General features: G+C 45.6%; 1 protein-coding gene across 2 annotated transcripts in view; it reads left to right on the top strand.

The window, feature by feature from the left end:
- LOC116760700 (cat eye syndrome critical region protein 2) overlaps positions 1 to 17,279 on the top strand; it is a 160,219-nt gene that overhangs the window by 129,635 nt on the left and 13,305 nt on the right. For both annotated transcript variants that reach the window (XM_032645993.1, XM_032645994.1), the window contains exons 9-15: positions 10,623 to 10,752; positions 11,203 to 11,240; positions 11,327 to 11,418; positions 11,635 to 11,761; positions 12,402 to 12,778; positions 13,234 to 13,362; positions 13,490 to 14,309. In XM_032645993.1, the coding sequence (XP_032501884.1) occupies positions 10,623 to 10,752; positions 11,203 to 11,240; positions 11,327 to 11,418; positions 11,635 to 11,761; positions 12,402 to 12,778; positions 13,234 to 13,362; positions 13,490 to 14,309 (1,713 nt within the window). The remainder of the gene's footprint in view (positions 1 to 10,622; positions 10,753 to 11,202; positions 11,241 to 11,326; positions 11,419 to 11,634; positions 11,762 to 12,401; positions 12,779 to 13,233; positions 13,363 to 13,489; positions 14,310 to 17,279) is intronic.

Consider the following 17,279-nt stretch of genomic DNA (forward strand, 5'->3'; position numbering starts at 1 on the left):
TTTGTTGCGATGCCTGGGCTTCTCATTTTGGTGGCTTCTCTTGTTGAAGAACACGGGGTCTAGGTGCGTGGGCTTCAGTAATTGTGGCACGTGGGCTCAGTAGTTGTGGCTCGTGGGCTCTAGAGCGCAGGCTCAGTAGTTGTGGTGCACGGGCTTAGTTGCTCTGCAGCATGTGGGATCTTCCTGGACCAGGGCTCGAACCCGTGTCCCCTGCATTAGCAGGTGGATTCTTAGCCACTGCGCCACCAGGGAAGCCCTGCCTTCTGATTCTTAATAGGCTAACCCTATTCTGACCTTGATCATTTCTTCATTCTAGAACGCTTAGTGCGTTTAATCTACTAATGTAGCCTGTGCCACATTTGGTGGTATATCATACGTTGAGATTTTGCATAATTTATTTCCAGTGCTAGATTTAAATTCCTCAAAATAGTAACTATGCTTTTATTTCTAAATATTTTTCAACAGAGTTCTGTAATTTTCAATGGAGTTCTTATTAGGTACCATTGTCATTTGACTTTTTTCTAAGTTGAAGTACGATTGGCGTACACCATTCCCTTATTTTCAGGAGTAAACACAATTCGACATTTATGTACATTGCAAAATGGTTACCACAATAAGTTAAGAATTTGGTTTCTTGTAATGAGAGCAGCTTTCACATACACAGTACAGTGTTACGGACTGTGGTCACCACAGTGTACATCACATCCCCAGGACTGACTTGTTTTGTCACTGGTAGTTTGCACCTCTTGACACCGTCACCCATTTTGCCCACCCCGGCCCCCCTTCTTTGTGTTCTCTTTATCTGCGCGTTTGGTTTCGTTTTGTTTTGTTTTGGAGGTTGATAACGGTAAGGGTTGTACAACACTGTGAATGTACCCAGTGCTGCTGAATCTTACACTTAAAGTGGCTAAAAAGGTACATTTTTATATTTCTCACTAAAATTTTTAAAAAGCAAAAAGAAAAGGAAAAGGCCAAATAAATATACTGCGATTTATTAGGATTGTCTTTGTATAAAAAGGATGTTACAAGACTGGAGTCTGACAGATACTCATGCTGAGTGAAATGAGCCCATATGGAAGGGGACATTGAGACTTCCTTGTTCTCAGTGTGGTTGATGCGAAACCTAAAAATTCTTCTTGCCTCAATTACGTGGAGATTCTATTTGCTATTCAGTATAATACTTTGTCTGATATTGTGTAAATACCCTTTTTAAGAACATTTTGAAATCTTAACCAAGTAAGGAAAATTATCAGAAGCTGCTTTTAGGGGGATTAAAAACAGCAGTAAGTTAGTGAAACAGACTGTCAGATCAAATTGTGGGTGGGGAGTGGTCCGTCTAGGGAATCTCTGCCCCAGGAAGGAGGACCATGGATAAACCCGTGCTGAAGAGGAATAGACATGAGGAGGCACCACTGTGAGCAGCGGTTAGTAGGTGCAGCAGACAAAAGAGAAAAATATTTAGCATTATCAGGTATAAAAAAGAAGAAATTGGAAACATCAGGAGGAAATAACCTTGAGGAAGGTACAGGCAGATTCAAAGGAAACAAATAGTGAAGGAACTTCTAGAAATGTAAATATGGTAATTGGAATAATAACTTGATAACTGGGCTCTAAAGCTTAGTTAGACCTGAGGAGAGAACCACACTGGAAGAGCTGCGTGGGGCTTGTGCAGAACGCATCACGGAGATAAAGGGGTTGACGTGGCGGGAGAAGTTGCCTCTGGTCCATCGTTCAGTGTGCGGTCACAGAGATGCTTCAGTGGAGAGTTTCACGTGGGTCTTTGTTTTAATGCAAGTTAGAGGAATACAAAAGCTGAAAGGGTGTGAGGCAGGGGGAATAAAGAGAAGGGTTGGGGTCATCAGACCTGCAGGTGAGGAGGGTCTCGCAAGCTGGACCTTAGTCTCAGGGCAGGCACCAGCCCGGCTCTGGAACTGCCAGCTGTGCCTTCCCAGTGATGGACGTCTTCCTAAGGAGGGACAAGCTGGTGGGCTTCTGAAGAGCACCCAGGGGGGAGAAATCCACCCCCACCACTTCCCGCCGTCTCCCGTCCCCCCTAGTGCTCCCTGTGGCGGAATATAAAGCCGGCAGAGAGTGGGGAAACTGCTTGATAATTGACTCACGGGTCACAGTCCGGAGCTGCAGGGTGTGTCTGTCCGCTGTTGTAAAATGGAAGGATCAAGTGATGGGGCAGAGGAAATATTAGATATGAGTGGTTGAGAGATGAGATAGAAACTGGATAGAATACAGACCCATGGGACCGAATCATGGAACACATGGCCCATTTCCAGTTGGGAAAAGAGAATGTTCTATAACAGAGATAGCAGACTTCTCAGGAGCAGCAGTAGGGTTCAGGAGGAAATGGGATTGGATTTTGTGTTAGTTGCCTAGGGCTTCCATAACAAATTACCACAACTAGGTGGTTTAAAACAGCAGAAAGTAAGTGTCTCACAGCTCTAGAGGCTGGAAGTCTGAAATCTGGGTGTTGGTGAGGCTCTGGGGTCATACTCTCCTGTGCTTCTTCCAGCTTCTGGTGGTTCCTGTGTTCCTTCTTTTCTGGTTTCCTCTGGGAACTTCCTTAAACCAATATCTATTTTCTTAAATGTAAGCAAACATTCTACTTAATAGGGAAACATCAGAAGCATTCCCTTTTTGTTCTTTTTTTTAAAATTTTATTTATTTCATACAGCAGGTTCTTCACCCCCAGGGCACAGCAAAAGACTATAGACCAGGAGCTCAGTCTTTCTGGTGGAGACTTATTAGCTGATCACCATGGCTGCGGCCTGAGGGGTAGGTTTGTAATTAAGCCTGCATCTAGGGGCCCCCGAATCCTTTCCAGAGATGTCAGAGGGCGGGCCCTCCAGAGCCCAAGTTTCTTGGAGGGAGGCTTTACATGCATCTGACACCCATGGTTCACACCTTGAATGCCTGGCTCTGGTGGCCAGAGGGGCTTGTATTCCTGGGTCCCACAGGACTGTGGTGAGCGGAGGGCCAGTTTGGGACAGGCTGGCACACTCCATGCTGTCACGTGATGGAGGCCACCCTGCTTGTCCTGGAGCTTCAGCCTGAGGGACAGGCTTAGGTTGGGCGTGCAGAGCTGCTCTCATAGGTTGGAGGCTGAGTGCCTGCCGTCTCCCACTTTCCCCAAGGTGGGCCCCCAAAAGAGAGTTTATACACTTGTCTGTGCCTGCCACTCAGGGGTCACTGCAGGTCCCTGACTCTGGTGGCCAGTGGGACTCAGGCTTGCAGTTGCCCCCAGCCCTGTATGTTTGTGAACTTTAGAGGAAAGTGTCCAGTCAGTCTGAATCTGGGTTCTGAGACCCTCCCCTTTGGGACACTGAGAGGTCTCGGCACACCCTCAACTGCTGGGAGCCACTAAAATACATCAGGCTGCCTGGACAAGCACAGCGATTTGGGAGACGACCAAGAGCTGGGAAGGGCTGAACAAAAAGGCTCATCTCCCACATGAGGCCTTCAAGACTGGGAGAGGTGGTTGTTTCCTTTTCTGCACAGAAGTCAACAGAGTCCAGCAAAATGAAGAAACAGAGGGGGCTTCCCTGGTGGCGCAGTGGTTGAGAGTCCGCCTGCCGATGCAGGGGACGCGGGTTCGTGCCCCAGTCCGGGAAGATCCCACATGCCGCGGAGCGGCTGGGCCAGTGAGCCATGGCCGCTGAGCCTGCGCATCCGGAGCCTGTGCTCCGCAACGGGAGAGGCCACAGCAGTGAGAGGCCCGCGTACTGCAAAAAAAAAGAAACAGAGGAATATGTTCCAAATGAAAGAACAGATTACAACCTCAGAAAAAAGCCTTAATGAGACAGAACTAATTTACTTGATAAAGAGCTAAAGTAATGGTCATAAAGATGCTCACCAAACTGGGGAAAAGAATGCATGAACACATGAGAACTTCAACAGAGAAGGAAAATATTTAAAAGTGCCAAAGAGAAGTCTCAGCTGAAGAATACAATAACCAAAATGACTGAGATACAATAACCAAAATGGCGGAGACTCGATGGTTGAAAACTTCCTGACCTTTGGGAAGGAAACAGACATCCAAGAACTCAAAGAGACCCACACCAAGGCACGTTATAGCTCAGTTGTCCAAAGTTAAAGACAAGGAGAGAAAAACAACTTGTCACATACAAAGGAAACCCCACCCTCTCCCCATAAGAACGTGAGCAGATTTTTCAGCAAAACTTTGCAGGCATGATACAGTCAAAGTTCTGAAGGAAAAACTTACAACCAAGAATTCTCTCCCTGGTAAAGACATCATTCAGATTAGAGACATTAAGAGCTTTGCATTTAAGCAAAAGTGTAGGAGTTCATCACCACTTGTAAGAAATGTTGAAGGAACTCTGTTAAATTAAAAAGAAAGGGCACTTATTAGTAACAGGGACACATGAAAGGATAAATCTCACTGGAAAAGTAAATACATAATAAAGGTGGTGGATTAATTGCCTATAAAGCTAGTATGAAGGTTAAAAGACAAAAGTAGTAACAATAACTATGATTATAATAATTAAAGGATAAACAATATAAAAGATGTGAAACATGACATCAAAAGTATAAAACGTGGGAGTGGGGAGTAAAAATGATGAGCTTAGAATGGGGTTGAATTTAAGTTGTTACAACTTAAAATAGACTGTTGTAGATGTAAGTTATTATGTGTAAGCCTCATGGTAACCACAACGCAAAAACCTACAGTAAATACACGATAAAGAGAAATGAATATAAGCATATCACTAAAAATAGTTATCAAACCACAAAGGAAGGGAGCAAGAGAAGAAAGAAACAAACTACAAACACAGCCAGAAAGCAGTTAGCAGAATGGCGATAAGTACATACCTACTGATAGTTACTTTAAATGTAAATGGACTGAATTCTCCTGTCAAAAGACACAAAGTGGCTGAATGGATAAAGAAAAAACAAGATCCATCTATATTCTGCCTACAAGAAACTCACTTTAGATGTAAGGACACACACAGACTAAAGCGATGGGATGGAAAAAGATACCCATGCAAATGGAAACCACAAGAAAATCTGGAGTAGCTGTCCATATATAAGACAGAATAAACTTCAAAATGAAGCCTGTAGTAAGAGATAGAGAGGGGCTTTATATAATGAAAAAGGGGTCAGTCTTCAAGAAGATACAACATTTGCCAGTATTTATACACCCAGCAGAAGAGTATGTAAATATATAAAGCAAACATTAACAGACTTGTAGGGAGAGATGGACAGCAAAACAATAATAGTGGGGGACTTTAATACCCCACTGACATCAATGGACAGATTATCTAGACAGAAAATCAATAAGGAAACACAAACCTTAAATTATATGTTAGACCAGATAGACATGGACTTAACAGATACTTGCAGAACATTCCATCTCGAAGCAACAGAATCCACATTCTTTTCAAGTGCACATGGAACGTTTCCAAGATAGATGAAACGTTAGGCCACCAAAAAATCTTAATAAATTTAATAGGATCGAAATAATAATTTCCATTCACACTGGTATGAAACTAGAAATTAATAACACGAAGAAAACTGGAAAATTCACAAACATGGGGAGATTAAACAATGTGCTCCTGAACAACCAATGGGTAAAAGAATATCCAAAAGAGAATCAAAATACCTTAAGACAAAAATGAAAATGTAAGATACCAAAAATTATGGGATGCAGCAAAAGCAGTTCTAAGAAGAAAGTTTGGATAAATGCCTACCTCAAGAAAAAAGTAAAGTCTCAAATACACAAACCAACTTTACAGCTCAAGGAACCAGCTAAAGAAGAACATAAGAAGCCCACAGTTAGAAGGAAGGAAATAAAGATCATAGCAAAAATAAATGAAATGGAAACTAAAAAGAATTAGAAAAGATCAGTGAAACCAAGAGGTGATTCTTTGAAAAGATGAACAAAACTGACAGACCTTTAGCTAGACTCACAAGAAAAAAGAGGACTCCAATAAATAAAATCAGAAGTGAACACTAGATATTACAGCTGGTGCCAGAGAGATACAAAGGATCGTAAGAGACTACTGAGAACAGTTAACATTGCCAACAAACTGGACAACGTAGTAGAAATGGATAAATTTCTAGAAACATACAACTTACCAAGACTGAATCATGATGAAATAGAAAACCATAACAGATTAATTACTAGTAAGGAGATTGAATTAGTCATCAAGAAAACCTTCCTACAAACAAAAGTCTAGGACCAGTCCAGGAATATACAATGCAGAAATGACAGTCTCTTCAATAAATGGTTTTGGAAAAACTGGACCACTGGGGCTTCCCTGGTGGTGCAGTGGTCAAGAATCTGCCTTCCAACACAGTGAACACAGGATTGATCCCTCCCGGGTCAGGGAACTCTAGATCCCACATGCATGCTGCAACTAAGAGTTCACGTGCCACAACTAAGGAGCCCACTGGCTTCAACTAAGACCTGGTACAGCCAAAAAATAAAAATAAAAAACTGGACCACTGCTTCACCCCATACACAAAAATTAACTCAAAATGACATACAGACTTGAATGTAACACCTGAAACCATAAAACTCCTGGAAGAAAACATAGGCCGTAAGCTTCTTGACATCTGTCTTGGCGATGGTTTTTTGGATCTTACTACAAAGGCAAAAGCCACAAAAGCAGAAATAAACAAGTGGGCCTGCAGCAAACGAAATAGCTTCTGCACAGCAAAGGAAACCATACACAAAATGAAAAGACAACCTACTGATTGGGGGAAAATATTTGCAAATCATATACCTAATAAAGTCTTAATACTCCAAGCAGGTAAAGAAATTATACAAGTCAATAGCAAAAACCCCCCAAAAAACAAAGAAAACCGCCAAACCCCAAACAATCCAATTAAAAAATGGAGGACCTTGGGACTTCCCTTGTGTCGCAGCGGTTACGAATCCACCTGCCAACGCAGGGGACATGAGTTTGATCCCTGGTCCAGGAAGATCCCACGTACTGCAGAGCAAGTAAGCCCGTGCACCACAACTATTGAGCCTGTGTTCTAGAGCCCATGAGCCACAACCACTGAGCCCACGTGCCACAACTACTGAAGCCCATGTGCCTAGAGCCTGTGCTCTGCAGCAAGAGAAACCACGGCAGTGAGAAGCTCGCGCACTACAACGAAGAGTAGCCCCTGCTCACCGCAACTAGAGAAAGCCCGTGTGCAGCAACGAAGACCCAACGCAACCAATAAATAAACAAATTTATTTAAAAAAAAAAGAGGAGGACCCGAATAGGCATTTTCCCCAAGAAGACATAGAAAAGATGCTCAATGTCAAGTCAAAACCACAATGAGATACCACATCATACCTGTCAGAATGGCTAATATCAAAAAGACAAGAGATAACCAGTGTTGGTGAGGATGTGGATTAGAGCAAAACCTCGTACACTGTTGGTGGGAATGTAAGTTGATGCAGCCACTATGGAGATTTATCAAAAAACGAAAAATAGAACTACCATATGATCCAGGAGTTCCATTTCTGGGTATTTATCTGAAGAAAACAAAACTAATTATGATAAAAGATAAATGTACACCCATGTTCATAGCAAGATGTATAATAGTCAAGATACGGAAGCCACCTAAGTGCATCACTAGATGGATAAAGAAGAGTTGGTGCACACACAATGGAGTAATGTTTAGCCATTAAAAAAAAAGCATGAAATCCTGCCATCTGCCACAACAGGAGTGGGCCTAGAGGGCATTATGCCAAGTGGAATAAGTCAGAGCGAGACAAGCACAGGATGAGCCCTTTTATATGTGGAATCTCTAAAGAAAAAAGCTCATTAGACAACAGATTGTTGGTCACAGGAGGCAGGGTGTTGGTGGGGAAGTGAGAGAACTGGGTTATGTTCATCTGTCTGTTTAGTTTAAATGAATGGAATAAAAGTTTTAAACAGTAACTGGTAAAAATCGAAAGATGAAGCATTTTGTTTCCTCTTTATGTTTTATTTTGAATATGAAAATAATTGATGAGAAAAGAAGAATTCGGTCAATAAATTTAGCAGAAATACTAGAATTAGAGTAACAAGTAACGAAACGGTGGATCTAGACAAAGCTTTCCTCAACCAAGCTTCCAGGAGACCGCTGAGTCCTAATGCCCTGAAGTAGGGATCAGCTAACTTTCTGTAAAGGGCCCTGGAGGCCATGCAGGGCTGTGTTTCTATAAAACTGTGTGTGTGTGTGTGTGTGTGTGTGTGTGTGTGTGTGTGTGTTTGCTCAGCCCTAAAGCATCCAATTACATGTGTTGAGTTAACTTCTGTCCCATATATATTTACACGTAGTACTAGGTATATACCTTGGAATTATTGAGAAAACAATCACACAAATAATTTTCTCTACAGTTTACTTCTGTCGTGGAACTGTGTTTGATCTTTAAGTATAGGAACTTTATAATGGAAGGATCAGGTAAACATTAATGGAATTTAACACCACAGAAGAAAAGGTAACCATATATTGTGTCTGCGGAGGTGATGAAAAAGGAAGTACAAGCATCACCTATGTAATAACATTGCCAAGAAACACACCCGTTTGTCTGGTCAGAGGCCCTCAGCAGAACTACCACAGGGCACATTAACACCGTGATGAGGACGCCACTTGCTGAATCCGGAACGTGGGGAATTCTACCAAGACAAAGTGACCCAATTTCTCCACCAGATAAATTGGAGAGGACACTGTTACACATTCCACTAAATTTAAGAGACATACCAACCAAATGCACTGTCTGGACCTTTTTGGATTTGATTTGAACAAACCAACTTAAAATTATTGAACAAGTGGGTAAGTTTGACCTTGACTCAGTATTTGATGTTAAATATTAAATAAATCATTTTATGTTCCTGAAATTCGTACAGAAGAGCAGAGGGCCAAGTATAGCCAAGATAATTTTAAAAATTGATATGTTCGGGACACTCATTCTACCAGATAACAGAATAAAAGCCGCCGTGAATGTGGGAGAGTGTTACTGGCTTGGAGATGGGTAGTGAGACCTGGCAGTGAACAGCCAGAAACAGACCTGGTTCCTCACCAGGCGCTGCCAGCACCATTGCCGCCTGATGGACTAAAGGCCAAAAGCTTTTTGAAGAAAACATAGGTGAGGGTCTTTAAGATACTAGGACAGAAAGAATTTAAGTAACAAAAGCACAAACTACAGGGGAAGGAGATTGATATACTCGATGACATAATTGTTTAAAATTTACAAATGACTAAAACACCTTAAACAAAGTGAAAAGACAAATCAGGTATGGAAGAAGATAGTTTTAATAAAGACTTCTTATCCACATTATTTAAAAGCACTTCTCCAAATCATTTAGAAATCCAACAACCCACAGGGAAAAAAAGGCAAAGTATATAAGCAGGGTATTCACAGAAGAGGATAATAAACATGAAAATACGTTGTGTCATTCCAATCAGGAAAAGGCAAACAGGAACATCAGAATTCCACGTCATATGTATCAGGTTAGAAAAAATGCTAAAAATTTACCCCTCAATGTGAGAGTGAGGTAGCTCGCTTGCATCACTTGTGAAGGAGTAGCTGTGAGCCTTTAAAGGCTCCACAGTGCACCTGGCAGGCCCCTGCTGCCGTGGACCCTGGAGGGCTCACCCGTGCTCAGGAAGGCGCCTCTCTCGAAAGGGTGGTTCTTACGATGCAAAGAATCAGAGTCCTAACGTTAAACTTTGACAGCTTGGTATGTGGATATTCGTTAATTTGGTTATACTTCTCTTTAAGCTTGAAATCATTCTCTTTGTTAAAGAACAGTTTTGAACGTCGTTTATAGCAAAGTGCCTCTGATTAATTAAAGCAGATACAGATTCTCTTACACTTAAAAGTTTATTTATAAATGAGCATGAAGTAGGAACAGAGGGAGCTTGGTGAGAGCACGCTGTCTGCAGGTTTAGGGCTGTGTCGTGCTCCCACCGGGCACCTTCCCGGGCCTCTCTCCGTCGTTGGGTCTTGCCTTCTGATGGTGTTCTGCATTCCTTGCGTCTCTTCCGCTCTCCTGGCACGAGGGCCAGGCAGGCCAGCAGTGCACTGTCAGGTATGTTTCTTGTGGCCACAGCTGGGAGCCAGAAAACGCCCTCCCTCTTCCAGCTCCTGGCCCATCCAGCTGGCTTCTTCCCTCGCTCGCAGGAGCCCTTCTCCTGCACTGGCGAGGGTGCACCAGCTGCCGTAGGTGGGGTGGCCGCCGAGCAAGGATAGCTGGTGCGAGAGCTGCGATGGGCTTGTACCGTCTTGGGTGTGTTTGGATTGAGGTCTGGTCCTAAAAAGGGGATGTTGTCTTCTTGCTGGAAAGTTAGGAAGGCCTTGGGGTTCTCAGAGAGGGTGACCCTCAGTCAGTGCTCTGCTTTTCTCTGTCCCTGTAATTCTGCTTTCCTTCTCTCTTGGTCTTCCCTGTCCCCATCCGGGGCCGCCTTCCTCCCTTACCCCCCGACCTGAACTTGGTAGGACTAAGAGGAAGTGGGTCCACAAAGCATTGCATCCCTAGCACCACCCAAATTAGCAGAGAGGACTCAAAGGGAGCAGAAGTCAGCGTTTGGTGATCTGTTTCCTTCTCTCAGAACAGATGTCTGCCCCTCTGGAGCCCCTGACGCACCTGTGCTTTGTGTTCACGCAGATCGCGCCAAGAGAAGGAAGCTCAGGGAAGAGAGGGCCTGGCTGCTGGCTCAGGGCAAGGCGCTCCCGCCCGAGTTGTCCCACTTGGACCCTCCCTCCCCTCCGCGGGAAGAGAAGAAGACGAGAGACCCGTGAGTGTTGAGTGGCCCCAAGCCTGCCTCGTCGTGTCCTTAGAACAGCCCTCTGTGAGGGTCGTGGCCAGTGCTCGTGAATTCCTTCTGCTGCTGTCTGACTTGCTGGGTTATTATTCTTTAGATCACAGAAGTACTTACTAGAGTAGAGTAAAACCTGGCAAAGAGTGTGCTACTAAATCACGAACGTTACAGAATCACAAATGAGTTCCACGAAACCATCATTTTGTAGATGGAAAAGGTGGTGGTCCTGTTTAGCTGACGTATGCTGGCCCTCATCCTCGTCGCATTGTCAGGGGCGTTCTCAGTGTTACAGACTTTCCTTAACAAAGGTGTACTGGGACTATTCCAAACCTGGGCGCAAGTGAGCTGTGTGTGAGGTTGGAGCAAGAGCTCCGAGGAGAGAAGGTGGTCTCAGCTACCGCTAATCTCTTCTTTTCTGATTTACAGCTTTGAGCTGGACGACGATTTCACTGCCATGTACAAAGGTCAGTTCCCACACTCAGCTCCCGTGTTCTGCCTAAGCGTGTTCCCACGTCGGTGTGTTAACCCAGCTCTCCTCTTTGGCCCTCAGTTCTGGACGTGGTGAAGGCTCACAAGGATTCCTGGCCCTTTTTGGAACCAGTGGATGAATCGTATGCCCCTAACTATTACCAGATTATTAAGGTAGAGGTGGCCTTGTCAGCTGTACGCGACTGTGGTGTGTGCATCTTTAGTGGTCTGTGTTGTTGTGTGTAAGTTCACCTGCTGCCCCTCAAGGGTCAGGGTTGCTGGGTGCACCCAGGCTTTTGAGCAGCTCGTAATGCTGTGATCGCTCCGCCTCGCAGGACCTGCAGGGTGCTGTGTTCTCCAGCCTGTGATAATTAGTGTGTCCTGTTGTAGGTCCCCATGGATATTTCAAGCATGGAGAAGAAACTGAATGGAGGTTTATACTGTTCCAAGGAGGAGTTTGTGAATGACATGAAGACTATGTTCAGGAACTGTCGAAAATATAATGGGGAAAGTAGCGGTAAGTACAAGAGGGGTGGCTGTGGATTCACACTGGCACACCAGTAGGACCAAGAGTGACACGCCCCCTCTTTTAGAAACACACCTTCCAGAGATTCAGACCTTCCTTGGGGACCATCAGGAGAATGTGTGTTAACACTGTGGGGTGGGCGTGCCGGGCCCTGCCCCGCCCCATCCGGCCAGAGGGGCAGCGGTGACTGGCGGCCCGGGTCCTCGTCTTCCCCGAGGCTCGCCTGGGTATATTTGTCCTCGGCCCCCACCGTCAGCCGCCTTTGCATCACACAGCAGACCTCTGATGGCACAGCCCGTGTCGCGCCAGGTGCTGAAACTGGAGCTCACGATGCCTTCTTTTTTTTAGTAGACGGATTCAGTGATTGTACTTAATGTTTCTGCGGTTTGGCATTAAAGAATTCAATTTTTACCGGTTTGGGGTACTGGGCTCACTGTCCCAGCCACACAGGCTGGAGACCAGAAAACCGTGTCCTGGTTTCTTGTTCTGGTCTCATGTCCGTAGCCCTACAACGTAGGAAGCGCTGCAGCCCAGGCAGCCACACAGTCAAGCCCGGGGCTGCCCCGTTGCATGTTTGTGGGCGGAGGTCTGGGGGCCTGCCCAGTGGGGCTCAGGCCTCGGTCCCCCGCAGAGTACACCAAGATGTCGGACAACCTGGAGAGGTGCTTCCACCGTGCGATGCTGAAGCATTTTCCTGGTGAGGATGGGGACACGGACGAAGAATTCTGGGTCAGAGAGGAGGAGAAGCGGGAGAAGAGGCGTGGTCGGGCTGCACGCAGCCACGTGTGCACCCGCTCCCGGGACTCGGAGGCGCCTGGCCGGAAGCAGCAGCCTGCGGAGAACGGGGGGAAGTCGCTGCCCCCTGGGCGCCGCGCTGCATCCTCCGCGGCCGGTGAGAGCAGCGGCTCTGCGCAGCCCCCTGGCGAGGTGGGCACCCCGAACAGCCGCAGCCTCCCTGGACCCCTGCGTTACGGCGGACCCAGCCAGGTGCCCCTCGCGAGCCAGCTGGTGAGGAGCAGCTTTGTCCCGTTGTGGGTTCCCCTGGTTGAGGGCTGGGGCGGGGCGTGAAGCCTTCTCAATAGATCCTCTCCCAACATGGTGTTCCTGCTTATGGGTGCTCTCTTCTCCCTGTCTGCCCTTCCTTTATTTTAAATCCTTCTTTTCCGAAATCATTTGAACCACACATTCTCAACACGGGCATTATTAACCCCTCTTAAGTTCAAGGCACAGAGGTACATACAGTATGTAAGTGAACCCTTCACGAGGGGAGCAGTTGGGGAGAACACTGGCGGCGGCGGCTCTGGGGAGAGACAAGGACGGGAAGCCCCTGCTCTGGGCCCTCGTGTGGTGAGTGTTTGCACGGAGCAGGTGGCGGCCTTGTCCTCCAGTAGGACGTTCGTCGTCCGGATGCGAAGGGTGTGCCTCTTCTCTTCTTCTTCTTGCCTTTGCTCCGTGCCCTCCAGAGGCCAGCAGGACAGGGAACGTTTTGTCCTCTCCGAGGGTCGGATCCTGCCACCATCCGTGTCTCCTCTGGAGCCCCAGAGCCACACCCCGGCGGGCCTGGACAGCATCCCCAGCCTTTAGCAGTGCAGGTAAGCAAACGGCTCAGCATGCACAGGTGCAAAGGTGCGTTTCAGAAATACAGTCTCTCCCCAGGTTAAATTGGACTTGTAATTTGCCATGACCTTGTGGTAAGCACATCTCTTTTCTTGTTGCCAGCCTCCAGCTGGAGTTAACCGTCACCGAGGCCCCCCCGACGAGGAGCCGGTGTGTGGGGGCCTAGCGCCCCTCGCTGACATGGGATCGCGTCCTGGGCCCCCGCTGCTTGGGCCCCTGAGCAGCCCCAGCCAGGAGGGGACTGTGTATCCTCCAGCTCATTTCCAGCCAGGCTTTATCCCTCCCAGGCACGGCGGGGCTCCGGCCCGACCCCCAGCCTTTCCTGAGAGTTCAGAAATCCCTCCCAGCCACATGTACCGATCCTACAAGTACCTGAGTCGAGTACACTCTGCAGTCTGGAATGGGAATCACGGTGCTACAAATCCAGGACCCTTGGGGCCAGAGGAGAAGCCCCCCATGGGGCCAGGACCCTCTCACCAGCCTCGTACTCTGGGTCACATGATAGATTCCCGAGTGATGAGAGCACCCCCCCTCCCCCCAAACCAGTGGCCAGAACAATCAGGCTTCCTACCTCACGGAGTTCCTTCTTCGGGGTACATGCGACCACCCTGTAAACCTGGTGGACATCGGTTCCAGCCCCCTCCGGCACCAACGCAAGGTTCTCTCTTTGGAGCACCGGCCCAAGCCCTGCGGGGAATGCAGGGCGGGGACTCCATGCTGGACAGCCCAGAGATGCTCGCCATGCAGCAGCTCTCCTCGCGGGGGTGCCCGGCAGGCATGCCTTACCGCCCCCGCCAACCTGTGCCGCCCCCTGCACCTGGCCCTTTCCCCCCAGTGGGCGTGGCGGCCCCCAAGCCTGCCTCGGGGGACCCTGGGCGGACACAAGACAGCAGGGAAACACTGGAGCCTGAGAACGGCCGAGGTAATTCCCAGGCTCACCTTCATCTGCCCTTTGGCTCTCTAAGCTGTTAATTAAGGACTCACCTTTTTTTTTTTTTTAACATCTTTATTGGAGTATAATTGCTTTACAATGGTGTGTTAGTTTCTGCTGTATAACAAAGTGAATCACCTATACATATACATATGTCCCCATGTCCTCTCCCTCTTGCATCTCCCTCCCACCCTCCCTATCCCACCCCTCTAGGTGGAGCTGATGTCCCTGTGCTATGCCGCTGCTTCCCGCTAGCTAGCTGTTTTACATTTGGTAGTGTGTATATGTCCATGCCACTCTCTCACTTCGTCCCAGCTTCCCCATCCCCCTCCCCATGTCCTCAAGTCCATTCTCTATGTCTTTGTTCCTGTCCTGCCCCTACGTTCTTCAGATCGTTTTGTTTTTTTTTTAAGATTCCATTTATATGTGTTAGCACACAGTATTTGTTTTTCTCTTTCTGACTTACTTCACTCTGTATGACAGACTCTAGGTCCATCCACTTTACTACAAATAACTCAATTTCGTTTCTTTCTATGGCTGTGTAACATTCCACTGTATATATATGCCACACCTTCTTTATCCATTCACCTGTCGATGGACGCTTAGGTTGCTTCCATGTCCTGGCTACTGTAAACAGTGCTGCAGTGAACATTATGGTACATGACTCTTTTTGAATTACGGTTTTTTCAGGGTATATGCCCGGTAGTGGGATTGCTGGGTCATATGGTAGTTCTGTTTTTAGTTTTTTAAGAAACCTCCCTACTCTTCTCCCTAGTGGCTGTATCAGTTTACATTCTCACCAACAGTGCAGGAGGGTTCCCTTTTCTTCACAACCTCTCCAGCATTTATCGTTTGTAGATTTTTTTGATGATGGCCATTCTGACCGGTGTGAGGTGATACCTCATTGTAGTTTTGATGTGTATTTCTCAAGTGATTAGTGATGTTGAGCACCTTTCATGTGTTTGTTGGCAATCTGTATACCTTCTTTGGAGAAATGTCTATTTAGGTCTTCTGCCCATTTTTGGGTTGGGTTGTTTGTTTTTTTGATATTGAGCTGCATGAGCTGCTTGTACATTTTGGAGATTAATCCTTTGTCCGTTGCTTCATTTGTAAATAGTTTCTCCTATTCTGAGGGTTGTCTTTTCGTCTTGTTTATGGTTTCCTTTGCTGTGCAAAAGCTTTTAAGTTTTATTAGGTCCCATTTGTATATTTTTGTTTTTATTTTCGTTTCTCTAGGAGGTGGGTCAAAAAGGATCTTGCTCTGATTTATGTCATAGAGTGTTCTGCCTATGTTTTCCTCTAAGAGTTTTATAGTGTTTGGCCTTACATTTAGGTCTTTAATCTATTTTGAGTTTATTTTTGTGTACCGTGTTAGGGAGTGTTCTAATTTCATTCTTTATGTAGCTGTCCAGTTTTCCCAGCACCACTTATTGAAGAGGCTGTCTTTTAAGCATTGTATATTCTTGCCTCCTTTATCAAAGATAAGGTGACCAGATGTGCGTGGGTTTATCTCTGGGCTTTCTGTCCTTTTCCATTGACCTGTATGTCTGTTTTTGTGCCAGTACCATACTGTCTTGATTACTGTAGCTATGTAGTATAGTCAGAAGTCCAGGAGCCTGATTCCTCCAGCTCCGTTTTTCTTTCACAAGATTGCTTTGGCTGTTCGGGCTCTTTTGTGCTTCCACACAAATTGTGCAATTTTTTGTTCTAGTTCTGTGAATAATGCCATTGGTAGTTTGCTAGGGATTGCATTGAATCTGTAGATTGCTTTGGGTAGTATAGTCATTTTCACAATATTGATTCTTCCAATCCAAGAACATGGTATATCTCTCCATCTGTTTGTGTCATCCGTAATTTTTGTCATAAGGTCTTTTGTCTCCTTAACGTAGGTTTATTCCTAGGTATTTTATTCTTTTTTGTTGCAGTGATAAATGAAAGGGTTTCCTTAATTTCTCTGTCAGATATTTCATCATTAGTGTATAGGAGTGCAAGAGATTTCTGTGCATTAATTTTGTATCCTGCTACTTTACCAAATTCATTGATTAGCTCTAGTAGTTTTCTGGTGGCATCTGTAGGATCTCTATCTGTAGTATCATGTCACCTGCAGACAGTGACAGTTTTACTTCTTTTCCGATTTGGGTTCCATTTATTTCTTCTTCTTCTCTGATTGTTGTGGCTAAAACTTCCAAAACTATGTTCAGTAATGGTGAGAGTGGACAACCTTGTCTTGTTCCTGATCTTAGAGGAAATGGTTTCAGTTTTTCACCATTGAGAACGATTATGGCTGTGAGTGTGTCATATATGGCCTTTATTATGTTGAGGTAAGTTCCCTCTGTGCCTACTTTCTGGAGAGTTTTTATCATAAATGGGTGTTGAATTTTGTCAAAAGCATTTACTGCATGTTTTTCTGATCATATGGTTTTTATCCTTCAATTTGTTAATATGGTGTATCCCACTGATTGATTTGCATATACTGAAGAATCCTTGCATTCCTGGGATAAACCCCACTTGATCATAGTGTATGATCCTTTTAATGTGCTGTTGGATTCTGTTTGCTGGTATTTTGTTGAGGACTTTTGCATTTGTGTTCATCAGAGATTCTGGCCTGTAGTTTTCTTTTTTTTGTGACATCTGTGTCTGGTTTTGGTATCACGGTGATGGTGGCCTCGTAAAATGAGTTTGGGAGTGTTCCTCCGTCTGCTATATTTAGGAAGAGTATGATAAGGATAGGTGTTAGCTCTTCTCTGAATGTTTGATAGAATTCACCTGTGAAGCCATCTGGTCCTGGGCTTTTCTTTGATGGAAGATTTTTAATCACAGTTTCAATTTCAGTGCTTGTGATTGGTCTGTTTATATTTTCTGTTTCTTCCTGGTTCATTCTCGGAAGGTTGTGCTTTTCTAAGAATTTGTCCATTCTTCCAGGTTGTCCAATTTATTGGCATATAGTTACTTGCAGTAATC

Source organism: Phocoena sinus, chromosome 10, assembly GCF_008692025.1.
Source record: "Phocoena sinus isolate mPhoSin1 chromosome 10, mPhoSin1.pri, whole genome shotgun sequence".
Lineage (NCBI taxonomy): Eukaryota > Metazoa > Chordata > Mammalia > Artiodactyla > Phocoenidae > Phocoena > Phocoena sinus.